At 39.1% G+C, this 23,885-nt stretch overlaps 2 protein-coding genes across 8 annotated transcripts in view; both read left to right on the top strand.

The window, feature by feature from the left end:
* Positions 1-5,311, top strand: part of ACMSD (aminocarboxymuconate semialdehyde decarboxylase) — an 82,438-nt gene extending 77,127 nt beyond the window's left edge. The window contains exon 10 of the mRNA XM_068545234.1: positions 4,664-5,311. Within this exon, the coding sequence (XP_068401335.1) occupies positions 4,664-4,672 (9 nt within the window). The 3' untranslated portion in view covers positions 4,673-5,311. The remainder of the gene's footprint in view (positions 1-4,663) is intronic.
* A 1,215-nt stretch (positions 5,312-6,526) lies between these two features.
* The window catches only part of CCNT2 (cyclin T2), a 46,932-nt gene continuing 29,573 nt past the window's right edge, over positions 6,527-23,885 (top strand). For 3 of the 7 annotated variants that reach the window (XR_011074150.1, XM_068545223.1, XM_068545225.1), the window contains exons 1-2: positions 6,527-6,703; positions 7,527-7,608. Coding sequence is in view for 4 of the 7 variants with exons in the window: in XM_068545223.1 (XP_068401324.1) it covers positions 6,546-6,703; positions 7,527-7,608 (240 nt within the window). In the remaining 3 variants the exon portion in view is untranslated. Of the gene's footprint in view, positions 6,704-7,526; positions 7,609-9,539; positions 9,567-23,885 lie in introns of those variants that run through there. The other 4 variants (XM_068545222.1, XM_068545224.1, XM_068545228.1 and 1 more) reach the window with 2 other exon arrangements.

Here is a 23,885-nt window from a genome sequence, read left to right as displayed (position 1 = left end):
TGAAATTGAAACTCTGATTAAAAATCTTCCAACAAACAAAAGTCCAGGACCAGACTGCTTCACAGGCAAATTTTATCAAACATTTAGAGAAGAGTTAACACCTCTCCTTCTCAAACCACTGCAAAAAATTGCAGACAAAAGAACACTCCCAAGCTCATTCTACGAGTCCATCATCTCCCTGATACCAAAACCAGACAAAGATATAACAAAAAAAGAAAATTACAGGCCAATATCACTGATGAGCACAGACGCAAAAATCCTCAACAAAATACTAGCAAACGGAATCCAACAACACATTAAAAGGATTATACACCATGATCAAGTGGGATTTATCCCAGGGATGCAAGGATTCTTCAATACACACAAGTCAATCAATGTGATACACCATATTAACAAACTGAAGAATAAAAACCATATGATCATCTCAATAGATGCAGAAAACGCTTCTGACAAAATTCAACACCTATTTATGATAAAAACTCTCCAGAAAGTGGGCATAGAGGGAACCTACCTCAACATAATAGAGGCCATATACGATAAGCCCACAGTAAACATCATTCTCAGTGGTGAAACACTGAAAGCATTTCCTCTAAGATCAGGAACAAGACAAGGATGTCCACTCTCACCACTTTATTCAACATAATTTTGGAAGTCCTAGCCATGGCCAAGAAGAATAATAAATAAAAGGAATCCAAATTGGAAAAGAAGAAGTAAAACTGTCACTGTTTGCACATGACATGATACTATACATAGAAAATCCTAAAGATGCTCCCAGAAAACTACTAGAGCTAATCAATGAATTTGGTAGAGTTGCAGGATACAAAATTAATACACAGAAATCTCTTGCATTCCTATACACTAACAACAAAAGATCAAAAAGAGAAATTAAGGAAACAATCCCATTTACCATCACGTCAAAAAGAATAAAATACCTAGGAATAAACCTACCTAAGGAGGCAAAAGACCTGTACTCAAAAAACTGTAAGATACTGATGAAAGAAACCAAAGATGACACAAACAGATGGAGATATACCATGTTCTTGGATTAGAAGAATCGATACTGTGAAAATGACTCTATTACCCAAAGCAAACTACAGATTCAGTGCAATCCCTAGCAAATTACCAACAGCATTTTTTACAGAATTAGAACAAAAAATGTTACAATTTGTATGGAAACACAAAAGACCCCAAATAGCCAAAGCAATTTTGAGAAAGAAAAATGGAGTTTGAGGAATCAGGCTCCCTGACTTCAGACTACCTACAAAGCTACAGCCATCAAAAAAGCATGGTAGGGGGGCTTTCCTGGTGGCGCAGTGGTTGAGAATCCGCCTGCCAATGTAGGGGACACGGGTTCGAGCCATGGCCCAGGAAGATCCCACATGCCGTGGAGCAACTAAGCCCGTGCGCCACAGCTACTGAGCCTGTGCCCTAGAGCCCGCAAGCCACAACTATTGAGCCCATGTGCTGCAACTACTGAAGCCCGCGCACCTAGAGCCCGTGCTCTGCAACAAGAGAAGCCACTGCAATGAGAAGCCTGTGCACCACAACGAAGAGTAGCCCCCCGATCGCCACAACTAGAGAAAGCCCATGTGCAGCAACGAAGACCCAACGCAGCCAAAAACAATAAATAAAATAATAAATAAATTAAAAAAAAAAAAAAAAAAAAAGCATTGTAGGATGGTAGGGCTTCCCTGGCAGTCCAGTGGTTAAGACTTCGCCTTCCAATGAAGGGGGTGCGGGTTTGATCCCTGGTCAGGGAGCTAAGATCCCACATGCCTTGGGGCCAAAAAACCGAAACATAAAACAGCAGCAACATTTTAACACATTCAATAAAGACTTTAAAAATGGTACACATTAAAAAAAAATAAATTTTTTTTTATAATTTAAAAACAAAGAAGAAAAAAAAATGGTCCACATTAAAAAAAAAATCTTGGGAAAAAAAAAAGCAGCATGGTACTGGCACAAAAACAGAAATATAGATCAATGGAACAAGATAGACAGTCCAGAGATAAACCCATGCGCCCAGGGTCACCTAATCTATGACAAAGGAGGCAAGAATATACAATGGAGAAAAGACAGTCTCTTCAATAAGTGGTGCTGGGAAAACTGGACAGCTATATGTAAAAGAATGAAACTAGAACACTCCCTAACACCATACACAAAAATAAACTCAAAGTGGATTAAAGACCTAAATGTAAGGCTTGACACTATAAAACTTAGAGGAAAACATAGGCAGAACACAAATCGCAGAAAGATCTTTTTTGATCCACCTCCTAGAGTAATACAAATAGAAACAAAAATAAACAAATGGGATCAAGTAAACTGAAAAGCTTTTGCACAGCAACAGAAACCATAAACAATACAAAAAGACCACCTCAGTATGGGAGAAAATATTTGCAAACAAAGCAACCAACAAGGGATTAATCTCCAAAATATGCAAACAGCTCATACAGCTCAATATCAGAAAAACAAACAACCCAATCAAAAAATGGGTGGAAGATCTAAATAGACATTTCTCCAAAGAAGACATACAGATGGCCAGAAAAGCACATGAAAAGATGCTCAACATCACTAATTATTAGAGAAATGCAAATTGAAACTACAATGAGGTATCACCTATCACCGGTGATGGCCATCATGAAAAAATCTACAAACAATAAATGCTGGAGAGGGTGTGGAGAAAAGGGAACCCTCCTACACTGTTGGTGGGAAGGTAGACTGGTACAGCCACTATGGAGAACAGTATGGAGGTACCTTAGAAAACTAAAAATAGAGCTACTGGGGACGTCCCTGGTGGTCCAGTGGTTAAGAATCTGCCTTCCAATGCAAGGGACACAGGTTCAATCCCTGGTCGGGGAACTAAGATCCCACACGCGTGGGGCAACTAAGCCCGCGCACTGCAACTAGTGAGCCTGTGCGCTCTAGAGCCTATGTGCCACAATTAGAGAGCCCACGTGCTGCAACTACTGAGCCTGCACACTCTGGAGCCCGCCACAACTAGAGTGGAGCCTGCACACTGCAACAAAGAGCCCGCGCCGCAACGAAGAATTCTGCATGCTGCAACTTAGATCCTGTGTGCCGCAAACAAGAACTGCCACAGCCAAATAAATAAATGAATATTTTAAAAAAATAAAAATAGAGCTACTATATGACCAGCAATCCCACTCCTAGGCATATACCTGGAGAAAACCATAATTTGAAAAGATACATGCACCCCAATGTTCATTGCAGCACTATTTACAGTAGCCAGGACATGAAAGCAAGCTAATGTCCATCAACAGAAGAATGGATAAAGAAGATGTGGTACATATATAACAATGGAATATTACTCAGCAATATAAAAGAACAAAATAATGCCATTTGCTGCAACATGGATGGACCTAGAGATTGTCATACTGAGTGAATTTAAGTCAGACACAGAAAGACAAATATCATACGATATCACTTATATGTGGAATCTAAGAAAAGGGTACAAGTGACCTTACTTACATAACAGAAGTAGAGTCACAGATGTGGAAAACAAACTTAGGGTTGCCAGGGGACAAGTGGGGTGGGGGAGGGATGAGTTGGGATTGACATATGCACACTACTATATATAGAATAGATGACTAGAGGGGACCTGCTGTACAGCACAAGGAACTCTGCTCAATTCTGTAACGGCCTATATGGGAAAAGAATCTAAAAAAAGAGTGGATATATGTATGACTGACTCACTTTGCTATACACCTGAAGCTAACACAGCACCGTGAATCAACTATACTCGAATAAAAATTAAAAAAAAAAAAATCTCACTGCCAAACACAAGGTCACCTCCATTTTCTCCTATGTTATCTTCCAGAGGTTTTAAAGTTCTGCATTTTACATTTAGGGATATGATCTACTTAGAGTTAATTTTTGTGAAAGTTGTGATATCTGTGTCTCGATTCTTTTTTTTCCATACACGTCCAGTTGTTCCAGCACTATCTGCTGAAAAGACTATCTTTTCTCAATTGAATTACCTTTGCTCCTTTGTCAAAAATCAGTTGACCATGTTTGTGTGGATCTATTCCCAGGCTCCCTATTCTGTTCCACTGATGTATGTGTCTATTCTTTTGCCAGCAAACGCTGTCTTTGGTACTGTAGCTTTGAGGTCGGGTAAAGTCAGTTCAGCTTCTCTGGTATTGTGTTGGCTATTTTGGGTCTTTTACCTTTCCATGTAAACTTTAGAATCGATTTGCACATATCTACAAAATAACTTTCTAAATTTTTTTATTGGGATTGCATTTGAATCTACAGATCAAGTTGGGAAGAACTGACATCTAATGATATTAAACCTTCGAATCCATGAACCCAGAATATCCTTCCACTTATATCTACTTTGAGTTCCTTAATCAGAGTTCTGTTGTTTTCTGTATACAGATCCTGTACATATTTTAGATTCATACCTAAGTATTACTTTTTGTAAATGGTATTATGTTTTTAACTGCAAATTTCAATTATACGTTGCTGGTATACAGGAAAGCAATTGACTCTTGTATATTATAATCCTGCTATAGCCACTTACTAGTTCCAGTTTTTTTAGTACTCTGAGATTTTCTACATGAACAATTGCGTTATCCGTGAACAAAGTCAGTTTTATTTCTTTCTTCCCAATCTGCTTAGCTTTGACTTCCTTTTCTTACAGGACTTATAATACAACGTTGAAAAGAGCAGTGACGGGGACATCCATGCCTTAGCAGGAAAGCTTCTAGTTTCTCACCATTAAGTATGACGCTAGCTGTCAAGTTTTTATAAACGTTCTTCATCAAGTTGAAGAAGTTCTCCTCTATTCCTAGTTTGTTAGAGCTTTTATCATGAATGAGCGTTGGAGGTAGACATTTCTTAAATGTTGGTTTAAGTCCATCTATCCTGGAACTTTTAAGCAGCCTAAGATGTGAGGCAAGGTAGGTAAGAAGCTAGACAACCGTTCATGATAGCTGCCTACCAAATCAACAGCTCAACACTGTGGCCTGACGGGGGCAGGCAGAGCCAAGGTATATTAGTACCTTGAGCATGGGAGCCCCGAAACAATGACAAAAGCCTGGAGATGTAATCAAGAACTCAATGAAAAGTAGTATTAATTGCTTTCGAAGTATGACTTCCTGCACGTATACACTACTATGTAGAAAACAGATAACTAATAAGAACCTACTGTAGAGCACAGGGAACTCTTCTCAATGCTCTGTGGTGACCTAAATGGGAAGGAAATCCAAAAAAAAGGCGATATATGTATACTTATAGCTGATTCACTTTGCTGTACAGCAGAAACTAACACAACATTGTAAAGCAACTATACGCCAATAAAAATTAATTTAAAAAGGAATCCTGATATCACAATGCAAAAAAAAAAAAAAGTATGTCTTCCTGTACGTTGTATCTTTGGCAAATAGCTAAAATTTAAAACTTAGCAACTTTATTCACACACATTAGGCGCTCCTGGCTCAGAGCCAGAGACCCACCGACTCCCAGTCTGCAAAATTTCTTGCAGGGACAGGATAAAGAGTTAATCAATAGATATGTGCGGTGTTACCATATTAAACACTGATAACTTTTTAACTCAGTTCCTTTTACACTATCTGCTTCTCTTTAACCTTCTCTTTCAAATCACAGAGTGATTTGAAAACACACTACAGATAGGGACTCCAAACCTAGTTTAGAAATTCAGCTCCTCTGGTTGCTAATCAAATAACCTTTGGCAAGCAATTAAAAAAGTAAACCCACGGCCTGCGTGGTCGTAGGATTCAAACAAAATAATGTAGGAAAAAAGAACTGAAGTGCGGCACAAACGTAGGCGGGGGAGAGGGGAGGCGGGGGGGAGGGGAGGCGGGGGGGAGGGGAGGCGGGGGGGGGAGGGGGGCGGCGGGGGAAACATTTCTTATGCACCCTTTCCCAGGTAGGTCCTTCCCAGAGCCGCCCGTTGGGCGGAGGCTGTCCGTCGGGGACTTGGGAGTCGGGAGCCTACGAGACTGCGCAAACCGACGCTAGAGGAAAATGGAGGATGTGGCGTGCGACTGCGACAGAAGAAGGTTCTTCTCTTTTTTAAAGCGCCGCCAGACTCCCGGCCCAAGAACCAGCCGGGATTTCAGAGCACACGCCCAGGCCCCACGGCGCAGCCGCCCACCCGCTCGCTCGCCCGCCCGCGTCTCTCGCCACCCGACCCAAAACCAGCCTCTTCTCGCCTCTCCTCCCCGCCCTTCTCCCAGCCAATCCTAGACCCGGCATGCACCGCGCCGACCTTTCCCTTCCAGCCTACCCCCACCTTTGGGCGCCTCCAAATGACAAGCGGCGCGGAGCATTGTGGTCCCGTGCGCGAGAGCGAGGCCCGGGGCAGGAAAAAGAAAGCAAAAGACTAGGGCGAGCCGGTAGGGCGGCCCCCTCGCACGCGCACGGGCGGCGGCGGTGGTGAAAAAGGGCGGTGCGTGGTCTACGGAGAGCGGAGTGGGGCGGGGTCGCGCGGCCTTGGCTGGGAGTCCGCGAGCTGGGAGGGGCGGGGGGTGGGTGAGGGAGCGGGCGGAGGAGGAAGTGTCATGGCGTCGGGCCGTGGAGCTTCTTCTCGCTGGTTCTTTACTCGGGAACAGCTGGAGAACACGCCGAGCCGCCGCTGCGGAGTGGAGGCGGATAAAGAGCTCTCGTACCGCCAGCAGGCGGCCAACCTCATCCAGGACATGGGACAGCGTCTCAATGTGTATCCTTTCCTATTTTTGGCCCTCCGCCGCTCACGCCCTGTCCTCCTCACTGCTCGCCCGGTCGCCGGGCCTGGTGCCCCGCGAACATGGCGCCGCCACCTCGGTCTTAACTGGGCCTCGGCCGCGCCGTAAGGGAAGACAGGTTCGGGTTCTGGAGGCTCCGAGCGGCCGGCGGCGGAGGAGGGGAGGAGGAAGGGAGTCCGGTGAATGCGGGCCGGGAGGCTGCGTTGTGTAATCTATTTGGGGCCGCGCGTGGTGACGGCGGGGGATGGGAGTGCCGCCCGGGCGAGAGGGAAATCTTAGGGATTATCGCAGAAAAGAGGCGGCTGCTTCTACTTCTAGTCCGAGAAGGGGTTGAGAGCTAGGAGGGAGATGCTGAAAGGCGTTAAGTGTTCTCTGCAGCCTTTCCCCGCTCTCCTCGCCGGTTTGATGGCTGTTCTCGTGTACCTTGGGAGCGCACGGGACGTCTTTATGTTCTTGGCATGGTTTTGCATGGGTGCGCGCGCGCGTTTCAACTGTTTGATTTTCGGTTTAGTCGTAGCCATTGATAAATCCTTCCTGGGCTCGCTTAATAGCAGTATTGGAGTGGAATGCTCGGCGTTTGTTATTATTCCTGCTATTTATTCGGTGTGGAGCCTTTTCGATCCGCCAGCCCCCACGCCACCATCCTGTGGGTATTTAGTTCCTTATTATTACAGTTTGGGGATTGGTTTTGAGTGAACGGGGGCCTTGGAAAAGAACGGTAGATCGGGAATTTTCCTTCAGAATTGTTTTGGAAAAGATCTTGTTTTTCTCCGATATTTCCTAAACGTTACGTTCCAGCTCTCAGCTTACAATAAACACTGCGATTGTTTATATGCACAGGTTTTACATGCACCATTCTTTCACCAAATTCAATAGAAATGTAAGTACTGTTTTATTATCTGTTTTTGAAACAACCAAATTTTAAGGTATAATCGATATGCAGAAAAAAAGTTGGTCGTGGATTTTACTATTGTATTTAATGTTCTAAGTTAACAGTGAAGGTGAATCGCGTGATAAACATTTTGCTTCAAATGCGGGGTTTCTGGTTGGTTGGTTGGTTTTTTAATTTGTGTTGACAGGCTGCCAGGCGCTGTGTCAGGCTCTGCCAGGTCTTTTCAGCTAAGAGATAAATCAGAAGCATTTCTTTTCTCAAAGAGTATTTATTACATTGGTATTCATTTAAATTTTATACTCAACATTTGAACAATTTATATGTACAGTGTAATTGTAGAAAATCCAGTCATTCTGTTGTACATCTTAATTGTATTGGACTCATATTGCTTCAAATACTGCGAATTGGGCTTAGTTTAATTGTAACATTGTTTTCAAATGACCCTGTGAAAGAGTTAAATGTTTAGCAGAAATATTTCATTTGCTAACACAATTTAAGTTGTAAAACGTTCTTGTTTATCACATTTTAGCATTAGTTGTCTACTTAAATTTTTGGTGGTTTGAATGGTGTCTTGCTTCAGAAATACTACGTCAGAGGTGTGTCTGTGTATGTACAATTAGTTTGAAGTAAATGTTGCCTTCCAATACTAAAGTACTGATTTGGAACATATTCTGTAAATTTTGACAAACTGAGTAGTGGCGTTTAGTTGAAATTTTCATTTTAAGTTATGAAAACGGCGCTTCGGTGTCTGTTCTTTTCAGAGAAACACGAATACTGTGTTGTACCTGTTAACAAGGAAAATTGCATATTGTTTAGAAATATTTAGCTCTACCTTATTTCTCACCATATTTTTTGCTCACAGCTATTTATAGAATGCTATTCTGAAAGGAGTGTGGAAAAGTTGACCCTGGAAGACTTTATGCAATTTGTGGATTGTCATTAGGACCTTTTAAGAAAACAGTCTTTGAAAAGGTCCTTTTTTTTAGTTGGAAGGAAGAACTTTGTAGTTTAGATTGATTCCTATTTTAATCTCTTCTGATCATAAATCTGATTTGGTTTATCAGATTGGCACATAGGTTTCTATTAAACAGTATACATTTTGGTCTCTTGCAGTCTCCATTGCTTCTACTCTTCATCTTTTAAATCTACTTGATTCTTGCTCTGTTTATATTTTCCCAGTTATTTCTTGTACACAGAACTTAGGTCAGTGATAGTGTTATGGAAGAGAGAGGAAGCCTTTTTGGTACAACATTTAGATTGAGAGAAATACATTTTTATTTAAATTGTCTCCTAAGGCAGTAGTGAACTGATGAATAGTAATGTAAGTATGGCTTCCCTTAAGTAGCCCTGGAATATGCTGGTAGGAATCACAAATCAAAATAGTTCTAGAAATTCTTGATGTGGCTACAGATGTCCCATTTGCTTACTTTTCTACTTCAGTAATGATTTCACCACAAGACTACACTTCTCTTTTTGAACCCTCCGTCTTTCATAATTTGTCTCTATGGCCTGGTTGGTGCGCTTTAAAGCAAAACCTTACTTAACAGCCAAAATTCACAGCTGTAACTTTAAGTTGACTGGTGAAGCCCAGGTCACTTGCATTCTAACTCTTATTATTTTACTTAAATGCCATCGTTTAATAAGAAAGCTAGAGTATTCATTTTTATTACCCTACTTTCTGTCTTCTGTGTATAAAGGCAAACTTCAGTGTTTTACATTGAGTAATTATTAGGAGAATAATTGAAATCTGATGCTAATTTCTGTTTTGAGAAGTAAATTGCACCCTTCATATCTAACCATTGTCTTTTTTACCTTTGCTGTTTTATCAAAAGTGGTTTTAATATTTATTTGTGTTGGTACACTTGCATCAATTGCACAGCCTCACTCTTTTATCTTTTTTTTTTTTCCTATTCTTTTAGGGTGAAGGGGGTGGTCTCAAATTGAATGTGAGTCACTTTCAAATTCATACTCCCCAACATCACTGGGAAAATTTTTCTTACAAGGTTATAATGGAATGTCATGGTAGACTTTAAAAAAGCATGAGTCTCCACCACTAAGTAAATTGAACACCATTCGGTAAATTAAACCATAGCAAGCTTCAATTTAAAGATGCTAGTAACAACATATATTTAGTTTTATAATAAATATGCATTCATTATGTTAAAAGATTTAAAAATATTTATGTGGCTTTATTTTATTATTTCACATTAACAAATTTAAAAGTAAAAAATCCCCTAAAGGTCAAGTTGGTCTTGTGTTAAAAGTTAGTGTCAACAGAGCTGTCTTTTATCATTGTTACTTTCTCTTTTTAGAAGGTTGGATGGCTACCAGCAGAAAATGACTTTTATATGTATCCTAATTAGATAAATCTATCCTTTGCTCCCTGGATGCAGTGAGGTTTATGTAATTGAGATTAGTAATTGAAGAATGGCCTTGCTGGATCAAGCTCAAGCTTAATCTAATGAAGTATATAAAAAAGCCCTGGAACCAGCAGTGCCTCCACAAAGTATGTACTGGGGGAGAGCATCCTCCCCAGTGTCAGTCGTAGAATAGATATTGACCCAGCTTTTCCTAGAAACTCTGTTCATTAGTTTGGTTAGTCAAGTTTATGATGCATTTGTTTCTTATATTAATTCCAAGTCTTTTGAGTTCTCTAAGATGAGGTTGTAAAGAACACACTCTTAGTATTTTTGTTGGTCATGGTCTAGTCTCATATCTCTCTCCAATTCATGTGATCATTTTAATCTTCTCTTTCTTTAGTTCTGTTGCCTCTTTTTTGAGCTGCAGCAATTGAAACATTATAATATGCCAAATTTAAATGTAGTTGTGTTTAAGGTCTCAAGAGTACACAGTAAGTTAAGGGCAGTATTCAGAACTAATGATTTTTGACTATGATGACATCTAAGAATGCACCATCTATGTCATATCTGAGTTTCACTTAGTACATCTAAGATTAGTCAGCTGATATGCATAAAGGAACTTGTATTTGCTTGTGCTAAAATTTGATTATCACTTTTTGCTTGCAGTCTTAATCTTTCTCAGTTGACTTGGTTCTTGAGTAGTAGATACCATTTGAAAATTTAAAGATTTTCTTTTTGCATTCCTTTCTTCCCCTGTAAAGACTTCAATGATTTAAAGGAAAGCCATTCCTTTCTCTCTCTAGAAGAGTGCCCACAATCCCTGTTCTTTGTCCGATAATAAAGCATTCTCCCATTCTAATTTTTATTAATAGTCTTTGCATAGAAATTTATTCAAGATTTTTTAATGGTAGATTTCATCCAGTTAACACTAACTGTTGCTTATTTATACTCAAATTGCTCATAAAATTGTCATAAACAATTGCCACTTGTGAAAGAATAACATTTTGGGCAATTTGGTTAGTTAAGGATTTTGTTTAAATTTGTATTGTGAAAGCCCTACATTTCTCTCAAACATAGGAATCTAGATAAAGTTAAATGTAACCCCCCCTCCCCGCCCCAAAAGGGCAGGGAGGTTTTGTTTCCTTTCTTTTTGGCTATACTCACCAGTACCTCACATAAAGTTGATATTTGGCAATAGTTCGTCAATAGAATGTATCAAATCTTGTTGCTCATGGGTCTGTTGAGTGAATTCTTCTACATTTTCCTCTATATTCATCCTCCCCACATAGACACATTTTAAATGTTTTATTATTGAAAACTAACAGACACATGGTAAATGAAAACAGTAGAAAAAGGGATATGATAAACCTCCCTCCCATCCAGGTGCCTAAGCCCCCTGCCCTACAGCATTTGCTGTGCACAGTTTCTGTGTGCCCTTTCAGAAATAGTTTTTGCTTGTGCAGGCATATATGTGTGTATTTTTTCCAGCACAGAAAAGGGTTTTTGTTTGTTTTTTTCACAGTTCTTAGATCCAGCACACAACAGCAATATTGAGAACATACAGAATTGGACTGGTCCTGGTTGGGGTTAGATGTGGCTGTTTCTGGAGAAGTAATTTTTAATATGGCACCAGAAAAGGATAGTATAGATTGACCCAGTGGATCTCAACCAGAGGCAGCTTTGCCAACCAAGGGACATTTAACAATGTTTAGAGACATTTTTGGTTGTCCCAGATGGGAAAGGGGTACTACTGGCATCGGGTGGATAGAAGCTGGGGATGCTGCTAAACATCCTACGATGCATAGCGTGTTCCTGCAAAACAAAAAGTTACCTGGTGCAAAATGTCAGTAGGGCTGAGGTTGAAGAAACCATGCGTTAACCTAAAGAGTTAAGAAGTGAGACTAAAAGCGGTGTTATCGTCACTAGATTAATTTTGAGTGTTTGGTGAATTTTATCTGTTCTAGTAAGAAATAGACTATTCATCTGTAATTCTTCAAGGACCATAAGGACAAAGATCACATTTGCAATCTTTTTCTAATTGGGGGCTTTAGGGAAACGTTTCGATATTTCTAAAATTTAAAGTTTAAATTTAGCTTGTTAATGTTGCTTTTCTGTTAAGTACTAATGTGTTTCTTAGCCTCTTATTTGAGCTTGTTATGAATCTTATCATATTAGAAGATATTTTAGTAGTTTGGCTTCTAATTTTGTTTATGGTGGGTTTTGACATAAATTTTTCTGTCACTCAAATCTACCAGCCTTTAATTTTGCTTTATTTCATTACCTTTATGTTTATCTGGAGATAAATGTCTACCTATATTTATTTACTGATTTCATGGGAAGAGATTCTTGGGTTTTGGCGTTTGTTTTTCCTTGTTAGGTTTATTTTGGTATGTGGTTCCTAAACATTTACTTAAGGTTGATATTCTCTTTCTTACCCCAGATAAGGAAGAAAAGAATCATAAAGGTTAAACACTTTGTCTGAAGTCACACAGCAGCAGAGTGACAAAAGCTAAAAATCGCACCCAGATCTAGACTCCATTGTTCATGCAGTTATCACTATTTCTGCCTCAAGTATCTGTTATTAGGAATCTTTTCATAGCCCTGAAAATTTTCACTAAAAGCAGTTGATGTGTAAAGCTTTTGTGATGTGCCAGTTGTGATTCACCAACGCTCGGCATGAGAATTATCAGGATGCTCCTCTAAAATATGCTTTAGTGGGCTGTACCTTAGATCTATGTAATCAGAATATTTGTGGTGGGACCTGGGATCCTCTACCTTAACAAGCTTCCCAGGTGATACTGATGCCTGCTAAAGTTGAAGACTGTTCGTTTAAATTTTGATGTTTCCCCTGTGGCTCATAATCTGTTATACAGTCAGCCCTCCATGTCTGTGGGTTCTGCATCTGTGGATTCAACCAACTGCAGATCAAAAATATTTGGGAAAAAATTCATTTACAAAAAGCAAAACTTTTATTTACCCCACACCAGCAACTATTTACATAGCATTTGCATTGTATTAGGTATTATAAGTGATCTAGAGATGACTTAAAGTGTAAGGAAGGATGTGCGTAGGATATATGCTATTACTACGTCATTTTATATAAGAGACTTGAGTATCCATGGATTTCGGTCAATGTGGAGGGGTCCTAGAACCAATCCCCCGCCTGTGGCTACTGAGAGATGACTGTACAATGGCCGTTTTATAGAAGTTAAATCAGCATGTTTCATTCCTTTACCTGCTAAAGTAAAATGTCTTTGAAATCTGAGTGGTTGTTTATATTATAGCGCACTTATGCTTCTGCTTTTTAATTTAATAAAGCAATTAGTCGAAGAATAATCTTATGTTCAAAATCCATTAATGCTACTAGGAAATACTGTAGGGCTGTCCAGTAGAACTTTTTGCGATAATGGATGTATTCTGTATCTTTTATGTTCAAAATGGTATGTACTGACCAAACACATTTCCTGGATTGTAAATTTGAGATTATTAGATGATTTCTAAATTCCTTTTCAACTATAAATTGTGTGGATGAAAATTTATTAAGATCCCACTCTGTAGGGCTTCCCTGGTGGCACAGTGGTTAAGAATCTGCCTGCCAATGCAGGGGACACGGGTTCGAGCCCTGGTCCGGGAAGATACCACGTGCTGGAGAGCAACTAAGCCCGTGCGCCATAACTACTGAGCCTGCACTCTATAGCCCGTGAGTCACAACTGCTGAGCCCGCATGCCACAACAACTAGAGCCCATGCTCTGCAACAAGAGAAGCCACTGCAATGAGAAGCCCACACACTGCAACGAAGAGTAGCCCCCGCTCGCTGCAACTAGAGAAAGTCCGTGCGCAGCAACAAAGACCCAACGCAGCCAAAAATAAAGAAAATAAATTATTAAAAAAAAAAAATCCCACTATGTAATAGGCATTTTACTATGGCAGCTGAAGTATTCTCCTCCTGAGGAAACAGATGCAATTACTAAGTTACTTGTCCAGAAAGTAGCCGTTATGTGATTGGCATTTGAACCTAGATCCCTAGCCTGATCGCATGCTGCAGTTCTCACTTGTGTCTAATATGTTTAAGAAATGTTCCTAATGTGTTTCAGAAATAGGGCACACTAAGTATTGATGCCAGTGATTTCTAAGGAGGAGATGAGTATACAAGTGAATAATGAAAATACTCTCAGATTTTGATTTGCTTTTCTCATTGGACGAAATCCAGTGAAGTCCTCTTTTGAGTTAGGCCCCAATTCCTCCTTCAGCCATACATCAGTCTTAGGATTTACGCATTGTGCATCCCTGTTTTTCCATGTGATGCTTTCCCTTCACTTTGCATGTGATCCTGACCTGTGAGGTTGTGAGACTGAGCTGAAGTTCCAACTCTTCATAAACCATTCCCTAGATAACTCCAGTCTTTCACTTCTGTTTGATTCTCTGACCTTATCCTTTGGGTCCTGTTCTATTTCATCTATTTGATATTCTTTAGTGCTGTAGTGTAACTGTGCATATATGAAATGAAGTGGGTTTTTTTGTGTTTTTTGTTTGGTTGGTTGGTTGAGTTTTTTTGGCCATGCCACGCGGCATGCAAGATCTTAATTCCCCGACCAGGGATTGAACCCGTGCCCCCCAACAGCGGAAGTGCGGAGGAAGTGGGTTTTGTTAATTGTTATAAAATGAAACACAAACATGTAAAACCACTAAATTTATAGCATAGTGAATTATTATAAGGTAAACAACTTTGTAACTACCACTCAAATCAAACAAGGGAACTTTGCTTACTACCCCAGAAGTGCCTTCATGTGCTCCATCCCAATGTCAACCCTTTCCTTTCCTCCACAAAGGGATAGAAAAACTCTCCTATCCTTTCCCATTATTAAAGATTTGATAGGTTTCTTAAATCTCTCAAGGTACAGGTTTCCCCTCTATCCCTTTCTTTTACTTAAATTTTATCTGTTGAAGGACCTAGGACATTATACCTGTAGAGTTTCCACCTGTCTGGGTTTTGCTAACTGTATATTCATGGTGCAGTTTATTATGTTCCTTTGTTCCTGTATTCCCTGCAAATTGCCAGTTGGATCCAGAAATTTGATCAGACTCATGTTAGATTCTTTTGGCAGGGCTACAGGTGATGTTATATTCTTTAATCAGCAGGCACCTAATGTCTGGTTGTCTTTTTGTGGTGTTAGCAGCTGTCGCTATTCAGTGCCTAGATCCTTTTATTCATTGTGATACTTTAATTCTGTCATTTCTTCTTCATTTATTAATTGGAATATTTGTATAGTGAAATGTTGTGATTCATCACTGTTTGGACATCCGGTGGTACAAGTTCATATAGGAAAGGCAGAATAAATACTTGATTGTTGCCCTATATTTACCACCTTTGTTGAGATAAAATTCACATACCATATATTTCATCCTTTGAAAGTGTACAATTCAGTGGTTTTTGCGTACGTTCACAAAGTTGTACATCAATTTTAGAAATCTGTATCACCCCAAGAAGAAATCCCACATCCTTTAGCCATCTCTTCCCATTCTTCCAACCAGCCTATTCTGGACAGTCCCTATAAATGGAATCATTCAATGTGTGGTCCTTTATGACTGGCCTCTTTCACTTAGTACATAATGTTTTCAAGGTTCATCTGTATTGTAGCATGTATCAGTACTTCATTTATTTTTCTTGCTAAACTACCATTATACCACATTTTGTATATACATTTATTAGTTCGTGGACATTTGGGTTGTTTCTACTTTTTGGCTGTTATATTGCTGCTATGAACATTTATGTATGTTTTTGTGTAGATACATGTTTTGGTTTCTCTTGAATATATACCCAGAATTGCTGGACCATCTAGTAACTCTGTCTGTACCCATATAGTCTGGGATAGTTTCCTCAGTATTCCAGGTTCATCTTGTACATTTTATGTCCACAGCTGAAATGGCCATTTCTTTAAGAAACCCTGCTTTTTCTTTTAGTAGAAAGTGGTATTTCAAGATATCAACCTGGACCCTGGAGATACTCATTGTTGCTAAGTTTGTCTTGTTTTTAGGCATCTTCAGTGAACAGAGCAAGGAAATACATAGTACAGTAAATATGTATTCGCTATACATGTCAACATATTGTTTATTATTCATTTAACACTAAATATATGAACTATACAAAATATAGGTGGACTTGTTATATATATACATTTTAAATACATATATTTAAGATATCTTAGGAATTCATTCTGATTCAAGCAACAATAGCATTTTTTACTTAACTTTTTTTTTTTTTTTAACCTCTTTTGTATTACATCTCTGTGACCTTTATTTCACACCAAAAATCTTAGTTTTGAAGGATGTGGGAATGATAGAGTTTAAATATCCCAATATCACTTGTTAACTTAATCCCACATTACACAAACATGTCTCAGAATTACAGTACAACCACCACCAGTATAATTACTGAGAACAGTTAAATGTTTTTGATTGCTTTCCCCTCTCACCCCTGGTTTTTAAAAGTTGTATCTACATTATCATAAATAGCCATTACAAAACTCTCCCTTTTAATCTTCATTCAAGCTTAGTTCTGCAAGTAACTTTATTTGTATTGTTCACTACCAGTGCGTATGTTGAAGTCTCTGTAATCATTTTGAGTGTTTAAAGTTATCTTGAAGATCATGGAAACAATATTGTCTGAATCCTTGGATGTTAATAATGTTTTGTGCCCTTTATATCCAAGGTCAGTTTTGCTGGATATAAAATTCTTGGCTTGTGCTTTCTTTTCTTGAGTATCTTAAATATGTAACAATTGCTTTTTTCTTTTTTCCTGATATAAAGCATTGCTGGCAGTTTGAGTGGTGACCTAATTTTCTTATATTTATTTTCGCCTAAGTGATCAAAGGATTTTTTTTCCTTAAAAATCTAGGTGGTTCTGGGTTGATATGCTCAGGTGTGTGATGTGCTCTTTGAATGTGTGATTTCATATCTTTTTTACTTAGGTTTTGTGTTATGAATCTTTTTTTTTCTTTTTTTTTCCTCTCTTTTTTTAACATTTTTATTGGAGTATAATTGCTTTACAGTGCTTTGTTAGTTTCTGCTGTATAACAGAGTGAATCAGCTATACATATACATACATCCACATATCTCCTCCCTCTTGCATCTCCCTCCCACCCTCCCTATCCCACCCCTCTAGGTGGACACAAAGCACCTAGCTGATCTCCCTGTGCTATGCGCCTGATTCCCACTAGCTATCTGTTTTACATTTGGTAGTGTATATATGTCCATGCCACTCTCTCACTTCGTCCCAGCTTACCCTTCCCCCTCCCCATGTCAAGTCCATTCTCTACGTCTGCATCTTTATTCCTGTCCTGCCCGTATGTTCTTCAGAACCATTTTTTTGGGGGGTGGATTCCATATATATGTGTTAGCATACGGTATTTGTTTTTCTCTTTCTGACTTACTTCACTCTGTATGAAAGACTCTAGGTCCATCCACCTCACTACAAATAACTCAGTTTCGTTTCTTTCTATGGCTGAGTAATATTCCATTGTATATATATGGCACATCTTCTTTATCCACTTATCTGTCGATGGACACATAGGTTGCTTCCATGTCCTGGCTATTGTAAATAGAGCTGCAATGAACATTGTGGTACGTGACTTTTTGAATTTTGGTTTTCTCAGGGTATATGCCCAGTAGTGGGATTGCTGGGTCGTATGGTAGTTCTATTTTTAGTTTTTTAAGGAACCTCCATACTGTTCTCCATAGTGGCTGTATCAATGTACATTCCTACCAACAGTGCAAGAGGGTTCCCTATTCTCCACACCCTCTCCAGCATTTATTGTTTGTAGATTTTTTGATGATGGCCATTCTGACTGGTGTGAGGTGATACCTCACGGTAGTTTTGATTTGCATTTCTCTAATGATTAGTGATGTTGGGCATCCTTTCATGTGTTTGTTGGCAATCTGTATATCTTCTTTGGAGAAATGTCTGTTTAGGACTTCTGCGCATTTTTGGATTGGGTTGTTTGTTTTTTTGATACTGAGCTGCATGAGCTTCTTGTATATTTTGTTAGTAGCTTTGTTTGCAGATATTTCCTCCCATTCTGAGGGTTGTCTTTTCATCTTGCTTATGGTTTCCTTTGCTGTGCAAAAGATTTTAAGTTTCATTAGGTCCCCTTTGTTTATTTTTGTTTTTATTTCCATTTCTCTAGGAGGTGGGTCAAAAAGGATCTTGCTGTGGTTTATGTCATAGAGTGTTCTGCCTATGTTTTCCTCTAAGAGTTTGATAGTGTCTGGCCTTACATTTAGGTCTTTTTTTTTTTTTTTAAAGATTTATTGATTGATTGATTGATTGCTATGTTGGGTCTTCATTTCTGTGCTAGGGCTTTCTCTAGTTGTGGCAAGTGGGGGCCACTCTTCATCCGGGTGCGCGGGCCTCTCACTATTGCGGCCTCTCTTGTTGCGGAGCACAGGCTCCAGACGCACAGGCTCAGTAGCTGTGGCTCATGGGCCTAGTTGCCCTGCGGCATGTGGGATCCTCCCAGACCAGGGCTCGAACCCGTGTCCCCTGCATTGGCAGGCGGATTCTCAACCACTGCGCCACCAGGGAAGCCCCTACATTTAGGTCTTTTGAGTTTATTTTTGTGTATGGTGTTAGGGAGTGTTCTAATTTCGTTCTTTTTTTTTTTTTTTTTTCTAATTTATTTTCTTCTGCAGCAGCTTATCAGTGGAGAATCACTGTGTTAGGTAAAATGCATCTGAAAGGTGTTATCAGGGCATGTCTTTTTATGGACTCATGTTCTGATTCTTGGTCACTCATTCATATCTAGGTTTCCTCCTGCACTTTTTTTTAAAATTAATTAATTAATTAATTTATTTATTTATGGCTGTGTTGGGTCTTCTTTTCTGTGCGAGGGCTCTCTCCAGTTGCGGCGAGCGGGGGCCACTCTTCATCGTGGTGCGCGGGCTTCTCACTATCGTGGTCTCTCTTGTTGTGGCGCACAGGCTCCAGACGCGCAGGCTCAGTAATTGTGGCTCACGGGCCCAGTTGCTCCGTGGCATGTGGGATCTTCCCAGACCAGGGCTCGAACCCGTGTCCCCTGCATTGGCAGGCAGATTCTCAACCACTGCGCCACCAGGGAAGCCCTAATTTCGTTCTTTTACATGTAGCTGTCCAGTTTTCCCAGCACCGCTTACTGAAGAGGCTGTCTTTTCTCCATTGTATATTCTTGCCTCCTTTATCAAAGATAAGGTGACCGTATGTGCATGGGTTTATCTCTGGGCTTTCTATCCTGTTCCATTGATCTATATTTCTGTTTTTGTGCCAGTACCATACTTTCTTGATTACTGTAGCTTTGTAGTATAGTCTGAAGTCAAGGAGCCTGACTCCTCCAGCTCCGTTTTTCTTTCTCAAGGTTGCTTTGGCTATTCGGGGTCTTTTGTGTTTCCATACAAATTGTGCAGTTTTTTATTCTAGTTCTGTGAAAAATGCCATTGGTAGTTTGATAGGGATTGCACTGACTCTGTAGATTGCCTTGAGTAGCATGGTCATTTTAACGATGTTAATTTTTCCAATCCATGAATACAATATATCTCATCTGTTTGTATCATCTTTAATTTCTTTCATCAGTGTCTTATAGTTTTCTGTATACAGGTCTTTTGTCTCATTAAGTAGGTTTATTCCTAGGTATTTTATTTTTTTTGTTGCAGTGGTAAATGGGAGTGTTTTCTTAATTTCTCTTTCAGATTTTTCATCATTAGTGTATAGGAATGCAAAAGGTTTCTGTGCTTTAATTTTGTATCCTGCTACTTTACCAAATTCATTGATTAGCTCTAGTAGTTTTCTGGTAGCATTTTTAGGATTCTCTATGTATAGTATCATGTCATCTGCAAACAGTGACAGTTTTACTTCTTCTTTTCCAATATGGATTCTTTTTATTTCTTTTTTTCTCTGATTGCTGTGGCTAAAGCTTCCAAAACAATGTTGAATAATAGTGGTGAGAGTGGGCAACCTTGTCTTGTTCCTGATCTTAGTGGAAATGCTTTCAGTTTTTCACCATTGAGAACGATGTTGGCTGTGGGTTTGTCATATATGGCCTTTATTATGTTGAGATAAGTTCCCTCTATGCCTACTTTCTGGAGGGTTTTTATCATACATGGGTGTTGAATTTTGTCGAAAGCTTTTTCTGCATCTATTGAGATGATCATATGGTTTTTCTCCTTCAGTTTGTTAATATGGTGTATCACATTGATTGATTTGCATATATTGAAGATATTGAAGAATCCTTGCATTCCTTCAATAAACTGCACTTGATCATGGTGTATGATCCGTTTAATGTGCTGTTGGATTCAGTTTGCTAGTATTTTGTTGAGGATTTTTGCATCTATGTTCATCAGTGATATTGGCCTGTAGTTCTCTTTCTTTGTGACATCTTTGTCTGGTTTTGGTATCAGGGTGATGGTGGCCTCGTAGAATGAGTTTGGGAGTGTTCCTCCCTCTGCTGTGTTTTGGAAGAGTTTGAGAAGGATAGGTGTTAGCTCTTCTCTAAATGTTTGAATTCACCTGTGAAACCATCTGGTCCTGGGCTTTTGTTTGTTGGAAGATTTTTAATCACAGTTTCAATTCCAGTGCTTGTGATTGGTCTGTTTATATTTTCTGTTTCTTCCTGGTTCAGTCTCAGAAGGTTGTGCTTTTCTAAGAATGTCCATTTCTTCCAGTTTGTCCATTTTATTGGCATACAGTTGCTTGTAGTAATCTCTCATGATCCTTTGTATTTTTGTAATGTCAGTTGTTACTTCTTTTTCATTTCTAATTCTGTTGGTTTGAGTCTTCTCCCTTTTTTTCTTGATGAGTCTGGCTAATGGTTTATTAATTTTATCTTCTCAAAGTACCAGCTTTTAGTTTTACTGATCTTTGCTATCGTTTCCTTCATTTCTTTTTCGTTTTTCTTATCTGATTTTTATGATTTCTTTCCTTCTGCTAACTTCGGTGGTTTTTTGTTCTTCTTTCTCTAATAGCTTTAGGTGTAAGGTTAGGTTGTTTATTTGAGATGTTTCTTGTTTCTTGTGGTAGGATTGTATTGCTATAAACTTCACTCTTAGAACTGCTTTTGCTGCATCCCATAGGTTTTGGGTCATCGTGTTTTCATTGTCATTTGTTTCTAGGTATTTTTTGGTTTCCTTTTTGATTTCTTCTGTGATCTCTTGGTTAAGTAGTGTATTGTTTAGCCTCCATGTATTTGTATTTTTTACAGATTTTTTCCTGTAATTGATGTCTAGTCTCATAGCATTGTGGTTGGAAAAGATACTTGATACGATTTCAATTTTCTTACATTTACCAAGGCTTGATTTGTGACCCAAGATATGATCTATCCTGGAGAATGTTCCGTGAGCACTTGAGAAGAAAGTGTAATCTGCTGGTTTTGGATGGAATGTCCTATAAATATCAATTAAGTCCATCTTGTTTAACATATCATTTAAAGCTTGTGTTTCCTTATTTATTTTCATTTTGGATGATTTGTCCATTGGTGAAAGTGGGGTGTTAAAGTCCCCTGCTATGATTGTGTTACTGTCTATTTCCGCTTTTTTGGCTGTTAGCATTTGCCTTATGTATTGAGGTGCTCCTGTGTTGGGTGCGTAAATATTTACAATTGTTTTTATCTTTTTCTTGGATTGATCCCTTGATCATTATGTAGGGTCTTTCTTTGTCTCTTTTAATGGTCTTTATTTTAAAGTCTATTTTGTCTGATTTGAGAATTGCTACTCCAGCTTTCTTTTGATTTCCATTTGCATGGAATATCTTTTTCCATCCCCTCACTTTCAGTTTGTGTGTGTTCCTAGGTCTGAGGTGCGTCTCTTGTAGACAGCATATATACGGGTGTTGTTTTTTGTATCCATTCAGCCAGTCTGTGTCTTTTGGTGGGAGCATTTAATCCATTTACATTTAAGGTAGTTATCGATATGTATGTTTTTATTACCATTCTCTTGTTTTGGGTTTGTTATTGTAAGTCTTTTCCTTCTCTTGTGTTTCCTGCTTAGAGAAGTTCCTTTAGCATTTGTTGGAGAGCTGGTTTGGTGGTGCAGAATTCTCTTAGCTTTTGCTTATCTGTAAAGGTTTTAGTTTCTCCATCCAATCTGAATGAGATCCTTGCTGGGTAGAGTAATCTGGTTGTAGGTTTTTCCCTTTCATCACTTTAAATATGTCCTGCCACTCCCTTGTGGCTTGCAGAGTTTCTGCTGAAAGATCAGCTGTTAACCTTCTGGGGATCCCCTTGTATGTTATTTGTTGTTTTTCCCTTGCTGCTTTTAATATTTTTTCTTTGTATTTAATTTTTGATAGTTTGATTAATATGTGTCTTGGCGTGTTTCTCCTTGGATTTATCCTGTATGGGACTCTGCGCTTCCTGGACTTGATTGACTATTTCCTTTCCCATATTAGGGAAGTTTTCAACTATAATCTCTTCAAATATTTTTTCAGTCTCTTTTTTTTTTTTCTCTTCTTCTTCTGGGATTCCTGTAATTTGAATGTTGTTGTGTTTAATGTTGTTCCAGAGGTCTCTGTGATTGTCCTCAATTTTTTTCATATTTTTTTCTTTTTTCTGCTTTGTGGTAGTTATTTCCACTATTTTATCTTCCAGGTCATGTATCCATTCTTCTGCCTCAGTTATTCTGCTATTGATTCCTTCTAGAGAATTTTTAACTTCATTTATTGTGGTGTTCATCACTGTTTGTTTGCTCTTTAGTTCTTCTAGGTCCTTGTTAAACGTTTCTTGTATTTTCTTCATTCTATTTCCAAGATTTTGGATCATCTTTACTATCATTACTCAATTCTTTTTCAGGTAGACTGCCTATTTCCTCTTCATTTGTTAGGTCTGGTGGGTTTTTACCTTGCTCTTTCATTTGCTGTGTATTTCTTTGTCTTCTCATTTTGCTTAACTTACTGTGTTTGGGGTCTCCATTTCGCAGGCTGCAGGTTCGTAGTTCCCATTGTTTTTGGTGTCTTCTCCCAGTGGGTAAGGTTGGTTCAGTGTGTTGTGTAGGCTTCCTGGTGGAGGAGACTAGTGCCTGTGTTCTGGTGGATGAGGTTGGATCTTGTCTTTCTGATGGGCAGGACAGCATCTGGTGGTGTGTTTTGGGGTGTCTGTGACCTTATTATGATTTTAGGCAGCCTCTCTGCTAATGGATGGGGCTGTGTTCCTGTGTTGCTAATTGTTTGGCATAGGGTGTCCAGCACTGTAGCTTGCTGGTCGTTGAGTTGAGCTGGGTCTTGGCGTTGAGATGGAGATCTGTGGGAGAGCTTTTGCAGTTTGTTATTACGTGGGGTCGGGAGGTGTTTGGTGGACCAGTGTCCTGAAGTCGCCTCTCCCACCTCAGAGGCACAGGCCTGACACCCAGCCAGAGCACCAAGACCCTGTCAGCCACACAGCTCAGAAGAAAAGGGAGAAAAAAAAAGAAAGAAAGAAAGAAAGGAAATAAGTAAATAAAGGTATTAAAATAGAAATTAATTATTAAAAATTTAAAAAGTAATTTTAAAAAGAGAGAAGGAAAGAAGAGAGCAACCAAACCAAAAAACAAATCTTCCAATGATAACAAGCACTAAAAGCTATACTAAAAAACAAAAACAAAAAACGGACAGTCAGAACCCTAGGACAAATGGCAAAAGCAAAGCTATACAGACAAATCACACAAAGAAGCATACACGTAAACACAAAAAGAGAAAAAGGAAAAAATATATATATATATATAAAAATAAAAAAAGGAAGAGAGCAACCAAATCAATAAGCAAATCTACCAGTCATAATAAGCTCTAAATACTAAACTAAGATAAACATAAAACCAGAAATAAATGAGATGCAGAAAGCAAACCCCAAATCTATAGTTGCTCCCGAAGTCCACCACCTCAATTTTGGGATGATTCGTTGTCTATTTAGGTA

This window comes from Eschrichtius robustus, chromosome 5, assembly GCF_028021215.1.
Source record: "Eschrichtius robustus isolate mEscRob2 chromosome 5, mEscRob2.pri, whole genome shotgun sequence".
Lineage (NCBI taxonomy): Eukaryota > Metazoa > Chordata > Mammalia > Artiodactyla > Eschrichtiidae > Eschrichtius > Eschrichtius robustus.
The sequence above is the reverse complement of the archived record's forward strand: the minus strand, read 5'-3'. Positions and strand labels throughout refer to the sequence as shown.